Source organism: Octopus sinensis, linkage group LG14 (genome assembly GCF_006345805.1).
Source record: "Octopus sinensis linkage group LG14, ASM634580v1, whole genome shotgun sequence".
Taxonomy (NCBI): Eukaryota; Metazoa; Mollusca; class Cephalopoda; order Octopoda; family Octopodidae; genus Octopus; species Octopus sinensis.
The window spans coordinates 14,560,509-14,573,008 of NC_043010.1; the positions used below are offsets into that span (position 1 = coordinate 14,560,509).

At 36.5% G+C, this 12,500-nt stretch overlaps 1 protein-coding gene across 1 annotated transcript in view; it reads right to left on the reverse strand.

Moving 5' to 3' along the window:
* The window catches only part of LOC115218993 (synaptic vesicular amine transporter), a 141,632-nt gene that overhangs the window by 84,935 nt on the left and 44,197 nt on the right, over positions 1-12,500 (reverse strand). Inside the window, exons 2-3 of the mRNA XM_029789030.2 lie at positions 11,415-11,826; positions 4,069-4,127 (exon numbers count right to left, since the gene is read on the reverse strand). Coding sequence (XP_029644890.1) covers positions 4,069-4,127; positions 11,415-11,826 — 471 coding nt within the window. The remainder of the gene's footprint in view (positions 1-4,068; positions 4,128-11,414; positions 11,827-12,500) is intronic.

The following is a 12,500-nucleotide window of genomic DNA, read 5'->3' on the forward strand; positions in this document are numbered from 1 at the left end:
GTTTTAATTATTGTGGGAGACAGTCACCATCCGTGAACTAATTTCAAAATCCTACCTGTCCCCAGCAGAGCAGTTTTAGAGGCTTGCTGATGTCAATTCCGATTTCTCTGATATATTTCTCGAACTTGGTTGTTCGTGCTCCGAATGTCCCTACAACTACTGGAATGACAGACACTCTCCTCATGGTCCACATTCTTGTAATTTCGTCTTTTAGTAGTCTGTACTTTTCAATCTTCTCTATTCCTTTGTCACTTATGCGTGCATCTCCAGGTATTGCAATATCTCTGATCTTGGTTTCTTTTTTTCCTTTATCTATCACAATATCTGGTCTTTCAGCCTCGATTAGGGAGTCACATTGGTTTGTAAAATCCCACAATGTCTTATATTCCTTGTTCTCGGTGAATCCTTCTGGTTCATGTTCGTACCATTTCCGTGCTCTGTTCAGGCCGTACTTTTCACATAGCTTCCAGTGGACGAACTTAGCCATGTTAACGTGCCTCCTTTTGTAGTGCTTTTGGGCCAGTTTGCTACACTCACAATAAGTGAGATTGTTTCGTGTCTGCTGCCACGCATCCTGAAAAGGGTCGATTTGTTACTCTTATCTATTTGAAACTTGGTGTAATTAGTTATCAGAAGCTTTTCTTGGGCGCTGTATATCAATGCTTCAGTGCATCCATTCAGACAGTTTCTCAGCCATCTCCAAGTGTTGCTCTTGTCATTTCCTTCGATTTCTCTCAGGTATTGCCAATGCTGCAGTGGTTTCATTTTCCAGTTATTTACTCTTTCTTCATCTTGTTTCTTAAATGTTTGTGGGTCTCATATTTTTGTTGGGTATTGTTTTATTAATTCTAACAGCTGTAAATAAAGATACACTTTGTTATTTGATGTACCATCCTAGGCTGTTCTTCTCGTTGACAACACAGATCTTACATCCTATGAGGCCTCTCCATCCCCTATTTCTAGGCACATACAGTCCGTAAGTATCGCTTTTGGGGGTGTAGTTCATTGTTAATCGTCGTTACTTTTCTGGTTTTCCTGTCCATTTCTTTAAGCTCGTCCTTTGTCCATCTAACAACACCTGCGCCATATCGCATTAAGGAAACAGCCCGTGTGTCATTGCTCTAATTTTGTTTTTCCTACTGATCCTACTTCCCATAATCAATTTGGTTCTTCTGAGATATTCTCGCCTAAAGCTTTCCCTCATCTCAACTTGCTTTTTTCGTATTCTAGATTCTTCAGCTAGTTATATCCATTGGTCCCAATATCCTTGAGTTTCTCACTATTGGGCAGCTCTACACCACCAGACGACACTACTTTGCCTTTTTGTATTATCAGCATACTGCACTTTTTAGTTCCAAATTCCATTCTGTTATCCTTACTGAATATCTGCTTTGTTGAAACAAGGCCACTTATTTCACGTTCGGTCTTCCCAAAGATCTTTAAGCCATCCAAATATAACAGGTGATTTAATTTTCCTCCACTTTTCAAGGTGTATCCCGATGTCGCTTTCCGTATATTATTATTGTTGTTATTATTATTATTATCATTATTATTATTATTATGAAAGCCTCTCGGATAGTTCTTAGTTATCGGTTATTATTTACTTGAAAGCAGGCAACAACAAATCACCAAAGGGTTCTCCTGTGACTCAAAGAGACAATACTCTCCTTAGAATACCATCTGTACCCAACAGTCCTGTCTTCTCGATTACCTCGAGCCTGACAGCGGCTCCAGTATTCTTAATATATTTTCCAAAGCCCCTGGAAACTGCTCCTAATGCTCCAATTACCACCGGTATCACCATTACTTTCCTCGTCCCCCATAACTTTCCTATCTCGTCCCGCCGCGGCTGGTATTTCTCACTCTTTTCTGTTACCTTGCATTTCACCCTCGAACCGCCTGGTATTGCAACATCTATTATCTTTACTTCTTTTTCATCTTTATAGTTGAACACGATGTCTGGTCGTGCCACTTCTATGGCTTGGTCGAACTGCATGTTAAAATCCCAGAGTATTCTGTAATGTTCGTTTTTCATTACTCTCTCTGGCTTATGTTCATACCATTGTTCGGCTCTCTCGGGTTTTCTTTACCGCACAACAGCCAGTGGACATATCTGGCCACATTGTCATGTCTCCTTTTGTATTCGCATTGTGAGAGTTCACAGCACTCACTAACAATATGGCTTATACTTTTTCCCTTCTCAGAGCAGATCCTACACTATGGTGAGTCAGTGCATTTGTCAGTATGATATTTGGAGAAGTTTGTTCTGAGAGCTTGTTCTTGAACGCTGCACACTAATGCCTCAGTGGGCCCTTATGAGTCTCCTTTCTGATGCCATTGCCAGGTTCTATTCCAATCAATCTCATCTTTATTCTTCAAGAACTGACTGTGCATCTTCTTGTCCTGCCAAATTTTCTTCTTCTTCTGCTCTCTCTCTCTCTGGTCTTTCTTAAATTGTATTGGATCTACGGTTTCGTTCACTTTTAAGGTTCCCTGCATTTTCACTGCTTCAATCATTTCTTCTTTACTCCCCTTGACATACCAAACCAGGCTGTTTTCCTCTTCCCTTACACAACCTTCACAACATCCAATCCCCGTCCTCCTTTCCTCTTTACATACAGTCTTGACACATCACTCTTGGGGTGTAGTTCTTTGTTCATTGTCATTAATTTACGCGCTCCATATCTCATCAAAGCAACCGCCCACGTGTTAACTGCTCTAATCTTATAGCGGCCATTTAGCTTCGATCGGAGAACAAACCGAGTTCTCCTCAAATACTCTTTTCTGTACATTTCTTTCATCTTGTGTTCATTCATCATAACTCTTCCAATGATACCCAGGTACTTATATCTTTCCTCTCCGACTTCCTCTATAGGTTCACCACTTTCCAGCGTGATCCCATGGCTTTTACTGATTTTCCCCCTTTTGAGAATCATTACACCACATTTCTCGATCCCAAATTACATGCCAATATCTTTGCTAATCATCTGCACAGTTGCCGTCAAACTCTTAATTTCTTTCTCAGTCTTAGCGAATAGATTTAGGTCATCCATAAACCAACCACAGGTTGTTTACTTTCACCCTGCCTAGCATGTACCCCAAATACATATTTCTAGAAACGCTCGTTAGTGTCAGTTTGCAGACAACAAATAGAAGAGGCGACAGACTGTCCCCTTGAAATTATTATTATTTGGCTTGACTCCAGTTCGGTCTTATGCCTGGTAGGATTTATGTAGGTAGCGGGTTACTACCTGTAACCTTAGGTATCCACAAGTTTTCAGCAGTCTAAGCACTTGACAGTCCTTGCTGTCCCTAAGAGACAAACTTCCTGTAAGAGACAAACTTTTTGAAACGGGCATTCTATTCCAATATCCTTCAGCCATTTCTCTATATCTTTGCTTATTGTTCCCAACACACCAATTATTATAAGCACGACCTAACAGTTCTTATACTCAAAATTCATTCTATTTCAAATTTTAAGGGTTTGCATATTTTTTTTGCCTTTCGTCCCCTTTCTTTTCAATTATTATTATTTAGATGGTGGAGAATGACTTTTTTTAAAATCAACTTTCGTTAGTTAGTCGTAATGGTTACTACCTGTATCTTAATATGTGTGGGTACGCGTATGTATGTGTGTGTATACACGTATATGTATGTGCGTATGTATATTATTTAGATGATGGAGTTAAGTATTGGTTAGGTATCAATTCCGTCTCTTTACATTTCGAGTTCGAATCACGCCTTTCATCTCATCCGCGGTCGATAAACTATAACTCTAATCAACTGTTTTTTTAGATCGATATAATTGATTTTGCTTTAATTCATTGGCTCATTTAACTAGAGCTAATCTAGTCCGTAAGACTTAAACTTCCGGTTACAGCGTTCACATAGCGTTAGCAGCGCTTGGAGGTGACAACCGAAACAATTATATTAGACTTAATTTGACCAGAAAGAGTCAAACAATTAAGTTGGTGGTTGTTAGATAATGAAATGGTTTCATGTCAGAATGCTCCATGTTTGATAGAAGTTGGGTACAAAATGAGATGAGAGAACATCAAAGATACTTACCTATCGTTGACACCATCATTACAACGAAACCGGTGAACATTGGTATACTATAACCAACCCTGCAACCATAAATATGTAAAATAGTTAAAACATTCAGGAGGTCAAGTAGGGAGGCAGCCATGTTTATTACGAGGTAGACGACAAACTGAAAAGGTTAATAACAGGTTTTTGGCAGATTATAATTGAGTATATGTATGTGTGTGTGTGTAAATTTGTTGAATCTTGTTAAGGCCTACAGTAGCTGCTTCAAACTCTTAATATTAGCTACAGTAACGGCATGGATGGATTGGATTGGTCAGTAATCCTCATATAATGGGTCAGCTCCAACATCGATGCGGGGAACTACCAAACGACACTAACCACGTGTGCTACTGTTGAATAACATCATAATTGACAAAATATCAAAAATGATAAAAATATCGGGAGTGAGTAGGAATCATACATCCGGTCCGTTGGAGTTTCGCTGGTGGCAGACATGAGCCTGATAACTGGGTGTGATGTGAGTATTTGAAACATTTCGTTAGATAAACGGTTATTCTCTATCATCTGCATTTCTAGAAGGACAGTAGAAAAAGGGACAAACATTTGGGTCACTCCCTCTCGAGAAACAGAAGCGAGTAAAATTTCGATAAGACTGAAATAACATAGTTTTCTTTATGTAACCCAAAGAAAAACCCTTGCTATAGCTCCCACGAAATTGACCCCAAACACGGGGAGAAGAAAAGGCAAGAAGCAAGTTGTCTAAATATATTTGAAAACATGTCATACACAACACATTTATACATACATACATACATTATATATATATATATATATAAAAACATACATATATACATACAAACATATATACATACATATATACATTATATATATATACATACATACATACATACATATATACATTATAAATATAAACATACATACATGCATAAATATATACATTATATATATATATATTATATATATATATATATATAATATATATATATATATATACATACATACATACATACATACATACATACATATTATATATATATATATAATACATACACATACATGCATACATACATACATTATATATATAATTTTGGGGGAGGGAGTCAGTCGATTAGATCGAAACCAGTGCACAACTGGTACTTAATTTATCGACCCCCGAAAGGATGAAAGGCAAAGTCGACCTCGGCGGAGTTTGAACTCAGAACATAAAAGACAGCCGAAATACTGCTAAGCATTTGCGCCCGGCGTGCTAACGTTTCTGCCATCTTGTTGCGTAAACATTGTTGTGGTTGCTTTATTATGTCGTCGTCGACGTCGTCTTCTAATTTCGTTGCTGCCGTCGCTATTCTTCGTGTTCGCAACATCCAAACAGTTTTTCAATCAACAACGTCCGACCCCCTACTTGGGCCCCCAACCAAATGGCACCACGTCACCAACAAATACATTTTGAAAATATTGTTTTCATTATTACTTCACATATTGCTTATTTATTTATTTATTTATTTATTTATTTATTTCTTCGCCAATTACGTCCATAGTTAAACATTTACATATCACGTGATCAACAACGACAATAAATGAAGTCTCTCAAAATTTTTTCTTATTGTGACAGATGCCGCATCGTCTGTGTGTTTAGTTCATGCTGGCATACATAATGTTACAACAAACATACATACATACATACATATATATGTATGTACATATATATATATATATATATATATATATATATATATATATAATATATATATATATATGTGTGTGCGTATATATATATGCATATATACTTATACGCGTGTATATATATATACAGTGTATATATATATATATATATATATATGATATTTATATATAAGTATTATATAGATATACATACATATACACACACAACTGCATGTATATATGTATATATATGTAAGTATATGTGTATATATATGTATGAACATATTTACACACATATGTATATATATATGTAAATATAGACATACATATATACACAGAAATATATGTGTACATATATACACACATGTATGTGTGTGTATATATATACATACATATATATATAGGTGTTTTTCGGGCGACTGTAGTCCCCGTCAGTGTATATGTATACAATTATGTACTTTGATTACAGTATTAGAGCATTTTAGCTCCTATTTCTAGCATTGTAGGTGTTTCTAACACCCTAGTCATATTTAGAGAAAAATTATAGTTTTTCTTTTTGGTAAAACATTGTCGACTGCTGTCCATATTAATTTTTAAGTGGAAAGACAGTTTAGAAGAGTGTTTCAAACAGATCCACCTACGTGACTTGCTATCACTCGAATCAACGGTAAATTTGAAGCCGATGCAATCGTTCAAAATGTCTACAAGAAATGTTCTGAAAGATTGCGGAAACTGATGAGTGCCACAAAGCAAGAAACGGTACAAACATATTGCCAGAGTGCAAGAAAATCTGCGCAATGAGTCATGAGATAGCGATTTCAAAATCAAATATACGTCACATTTTGAAGCGCTGTCATTGGAGAAAATTACACTCCACGAATAGCCAACGAAGATAATCTGAACTAAAGGGTGGAGTTTTCGGAGGGGTACTTGGCAGGACCACATTCTATTAAACAAGTTCTTTAATCTCGAAATACATACCTGAAGTACGACTACTGTAGAACATAGAAGCTACGTGGCTCTGTGGTCTTTCTACTGAAATGTACTTGGCGAAATCTGTCTTAAGTTGTTATTTAGTTCCAGGTCAACTTTCATTGGGAAGGTGTATGAGCCCGGCATTCCTTATCGACCCTATTGTTTTATAGGTATCTAAGAACTACAATATCTGATGTGTTCTTTTCTTAATTTTACAGACTGTGTGGTACGAGTTGATTGTGAAGGTAGACTGACAGAATTTTCCTTGCCGGCTCGACTTTAAAATATTTAGGTCGGTGCCCTGCTTTTTCTGTCACCTCACTGTTCTCTTCGAAATCAAATAAAAAAAGAACGGAGACCAAGTTGAATAGTATCATACGAACGAATCAGTCATTCTATGTGGATAAAGTAAACATCGATTGTCCATTAAAACATTTGTCCTGTCTGGTGGTGATGGCGCGAGACGAATGCAAAAGCTCAAACCACTTCAAAATGAAAGCCACAAAATAGAAAGTAAAACAAAACAAAACTGGGTTGAATTGCTAAGGTTTTTTTTTTATCAACTGTCATTAAGTAGTCGTAATGGTGACTAACTGTATCTTAATATACGTGTATGCGTGTGTATACACGTATGTATGCGTGTGTATACACGTACATGTGCGTATGTATATACGCATACGTCTGTGTGTGTATATACGCATATGTGTGTGTGTGTGTGTGTGGTGTGTGTATGTCTGTGTGTACTTAGTGCGTTTTATCGAAAGAGGAAAAGAGAAGTGAAATACATTTAAAAACACTTCGATTCTGTGACGAACGATGGTGAAAAATCATTGAAACAAGAACAGGAACGAGAAAAAACGAGAATACGTGAGAAGAATCACTTCTAAATAAAAATTAAGATTTCATTTTATTTTCAATTAATATTTGTCATCCTCGTATATGGTATAAAAAGCTTTCTGCGTTCTACACTGACTGATAAAACCAGTTTTTAGTTAAATAAATAAATAAGATAGCTTATGACCATTGACTTCCTAAGAAATACATTGTCTCTTTTGCATCCATCTAAATCAATGGCTTTAGAAGATAATAAAGAGTTTTGTGAAGAAAAGCAAGAAATCGCTGGTGTCATGAACTGGCGATTCAAACACTTCCTGTCTAAACAATGGACAAAACACTCGACTGACTGACAACACATGGAGCGACACCAGCATTTGTGAAACTGTCGTCGAAAATTGATCACCACTGCTGCAGTGCTTCTTCGAGGGAGATGTGCCATCTTCCGGAGACGGGGGACGGGGACTGTGGAAAATTTTATGAGTATTGGGGACAGACAAGGAGGTGGTGGGGGACAACAGATGCATCTGTTCATTTAAAAATAAATTATCTTTTATTTAAATACTTATTTTTAAAAAATTCTGATAAAGTGTTTCTTCGCTACACTGACAAAAACAGCGATAGTTTCAAGCTTATAAACAAAGCCGAGTATGTTAATTATAAACAATACAAATCTCTGGAGTGGCTGTGTGGTAAGTAGCTTGCTTACCAACCACATGGTTTCGGGTTCAGTCCCACTGCGTGGCACCTTGGGCAAGTGTCTTCTACTATAGCCTCGGGCCGACCAAAGCCTTGTGAGTGGATTTGGTAGACGGAAACTGAAAGAAGCCGTCATATATATATATATATATATATATATATATATATATATATATATATATATATATATAATATATATGTGTGTGTGTGTGTGTATGTTTGTGTGTCTGTGTTTGTCCCCCCAACATCGCTTGACAACCGATGCTGGTGTGTTTACGTCCCCGAAACTTAGCGGTTCGGCAAAAGAGACCGATAGAATAAGTGCTAGGCTTACAAAGAATAAGTCCTGGGGTCGATTTGGTCGACTAAAGGCGGTGCTCCAGCATGGCCACAGTCAAAATGACTGAAATAAGTAAAAGAGTAAAGAATGTTAATTATAAACAATAAACTAAAGTAGAATTTAAAATATGTTGTCAAAATTTATGGGTGTTTCCACAAATATGGAAATACTCATACAATTACTGAATGCGTAGCGTCGCTAAAGTAGGGGAAATGTCGTTTATCCCTTGAAGTAGATCTACATCCGGTGATCCATTCTGGTCGGTCACCTTAGCGAATTCCTCATAAAACTTTGTACTTTTGTGACTTCTGTGTGTATCAAGGTGCGGATGTTTATTTTTGTAAAAATTCTTGTAAAACTACTATTTTTTTTTCTATTTATTATTTTTTAATCTTTCAAATTATTTTGGGGCTGTAAAAGGAGCTGCTATTTTCGTGAGATCCTTTCTGCATTTAGCTTCCAGTAACCGAGTCCCCGTCTGAGGGAATATAGAGAGGACAACACCAGGAACTGATTCTTGATGCGGAAGAAAGTAAAAAAAAATTAAGGAAGTCTGTGGAACAGGCCGGCGAGACATAAAGAAAGGGCGGATTGGCTAACAAAGGTGGAAAGACAACTTGAAACTGTACCAAGACAAAAGGACGTCAGAATGAATCTATAAAACAGTGAGACAGAAGTTAAGAGAAATAACAAATTGGAAAGGACCAGGTCTGGATGGAGTGCAAGGCTATGGGCTGAAGAACTCTACACAGTTGCATGAAAGAATCGCTGCGCAACTGGATGACTACCTGCAGCAAGGTCATGTCCCTGATTGGATGGATGACAAGTGGACGAACGCTGCTATGTCTCATGTAGAAGTTTATGACTGGTGTCTTGACGGAAGAGTTGTACAACCATCTGGAAAGTAATATGCTTCCAGAATATTAGAAAGGATTCAGGAAAGAAAGTAGGGCAACAAAAGATCACTTATTAGTTGATAACACGATAATTAACGATAATTAGAAATCATAGATGCAGATTGACGGAACTGATTGTATCATGGCTAGATTACAAAAATGCATATATCATGGTACCACACAGTTGGATAAGTAAAACAATGAGCATGTTTGGAGTAACAAAAACATGGGGAAATGGTTAAAAAAATATGAAACATTGGAATACTGAATTGATCGAGGGAAAACGAAAACTCGGAAAAGTGAACATTAGACGTGGAATATTCCGAGGTGATAGCTTATCTTCATTTCTGTTCGTATTGGCTACGGCACCGCTCACTGTGATGCTACGGAAAGTTAAAATTGCTTACGATTTGGGAAAAGGAAATGGTCAGATAAATCATCTCCTTTTCATTGATGGTATAAAAGTTTACGGGAAAAATGAGAAACACTTTGAAAATCTTGTACATCATACTATCCGCAGTTTCTCAAAAATGACGTAGGTTTGGAATTTGGGATAGAAAAGTGTGCTATACTGAAAATGAAACAACGAGAAAGATTTGAAAGAAGTCAGGGAACTGAAATGCCAAATGGACAAACAATGAGAGCAGTTGAGAAAGAACAGTGGTATAAATACTTGGGAATACTGGAAGCAGACGAGATAAAAAATGAAGAAATGAAACAAATAATCTGTAGGGAGTACACAAGGCGAGTCGGAAAATGATTGCAGTCAAAGCTGATTTCTAAAAATTTCATTGAAGTAATAAATTGAAGAGTACCCTTAATCAGATATGGAGTTGGAATTATAGACTGGACCAAAAACGATAGAAAGAAACTTGACAGAAAAACTAGGACGTTGTTGACGATGTATGGAACCCACCATCCGAATGCGGATATCACCCGGATATCACTCGATAAGAGACCAGGGTGGAAGAGGCTCAACAGCAGTAGAAGAATGTGAACTGATGGAAAGGAAAAGTCTACTGTCATCATAACATGAAATTATCATATTATTATCAAATTACTTTTAAAACAAATTTCTAATTTACTTATGTTTGACAGACATTCCTTAGAATAATACTATGTGCAAAACCAAATATATGGTACCTTAGTCATAACACCAACTTGAACTTCTAACTTGTCTCTTGAGGTCACTGGGTGAGACTTAGAGTCATCGTGTACTAATACAAAGCAAAAGCCAAACATAATAATAATAATAATAATATAATAATAATAATAATAATAATAATAATAATAATAATATAATAGTAGTAGTAGTAGTAGTAGTAGTAGTAGTAATTCCTACTAAAGGCACAAGGCCTGGAATTTTGGGGGAGGGGACTAGTCGATTATATCGACCCAAGTGTTTCATTGTTACTTAATTTGTCGATCCCGAAAGGATGAAAGGCAAAGTCGAACCCAGTTTCGTTTGAAATTAGAACGTAAAGACAGACGAAATACCGCTAAGCATTTTGTCCGGCGAGCAAACGATTCAATCAGATCGCCGCCATAATAAATAATAATAATAATAAAAAAACTGAGACAATCGGAACGGAGTAGGAACGTATGCATCAGGGATTTCTATTCCGTGACTCTCACCGCCTCTCCGCTAATAATAAATGATAAGAAAATGGTGAAGAACGCCATTTTCTTCAAACTTACAATCAGACGAGCCATATCAGGAGTTACCCAAACCGTTCGGAGTAGCAGACTATTCTCCCTCAAATCTCACCGTAATGTCTTGAAAGAAGGACGTGTTGGATAATGGAGTTTGTGATATAGAAATATGTTAATATTGTCATGGTTGGAGCGCTTTCAGATTTTAAATTCTGTTTATATGGAGTAGAAACGAAATGAAGCAAAACAACAATATTAATGAGTTGTCAGATAAAGGGATTGCTTACCTGTTGGTGATTGGTCCAAGAAATGGGTTAGTGATTAACTGTACGACAGCTTTCGAAGCAAACATCAATCCTACCACCACTGTCGCGTGTCTTAGAAACTGGTGTCGAGTTTGTGGCACATACACCAGGTTAGATTCAGTCACATAACTTTCTGTGTAGCCTTGTGGAGCCACCGTAATATTCTCGCACATGTAGCTCTGTGGTGTCGGCGGAACATAGGTTTTGGCGAGTTTCTTGATATATTTCATGAGACCTTCCCGTTCCGTTTCATTGAAATCTCTATTTTTGGTCACATTGTAGCATATGGTTTCGATGACCGCTGGCTCGGTTACATTGACCAGTACTTGTCGAGTGTCATTAACAAGGATTTCCTTGTTTTGCGTTAAATAAAGGAAGTTCGGAATGATTGGAACTGAAACGAGAACATACGAGAATACGTGAGACAAGCAAATGACTTGACGAGAATGGAAATAGATTTTCCTTAAATTTATAACTATAGGTCAGAACTAAGGTTGGTGAGCTGCACTAAACAACATAATTTCAATACCAGATGTTATCTTTCTTTATTTATTTCGAAACAGCTGTAAGTTAGTGCGAATCACTTTTCACAGAGAATTCCTACAAAAGCTTTTTGCTTAGAAATACCATAACAACTGAGTGTCGAAAATGAAGTAAACCATTGTGTTTTGTGCCGCCTCGGCCCTTCTGTGTGTCTATAAATATGTAGATATACAAACACACACATGATATATATATATATATATATATATATATATATATATATATATATATATATATTATATATATATATATATATATATATATTACATTTCAAACAAACACTATTTTACAAACATCTTTCTACAAACACCATTTTACAATTTTAATTCAAATTTTAAAAAATATATAATTCGATATATTATACAATATTCATATTTTATATCTCTGAAGAGCAGAAGGGTTGTCTATAAATGCTTATCAATATAGGACTTCATTATAGGGACAACCCTTTTGCGAAACGATCGTAAGATGCTTAAAAACTTAATTCAAAACTTTTAAACTTTCAAATTTATTTTATACATCATA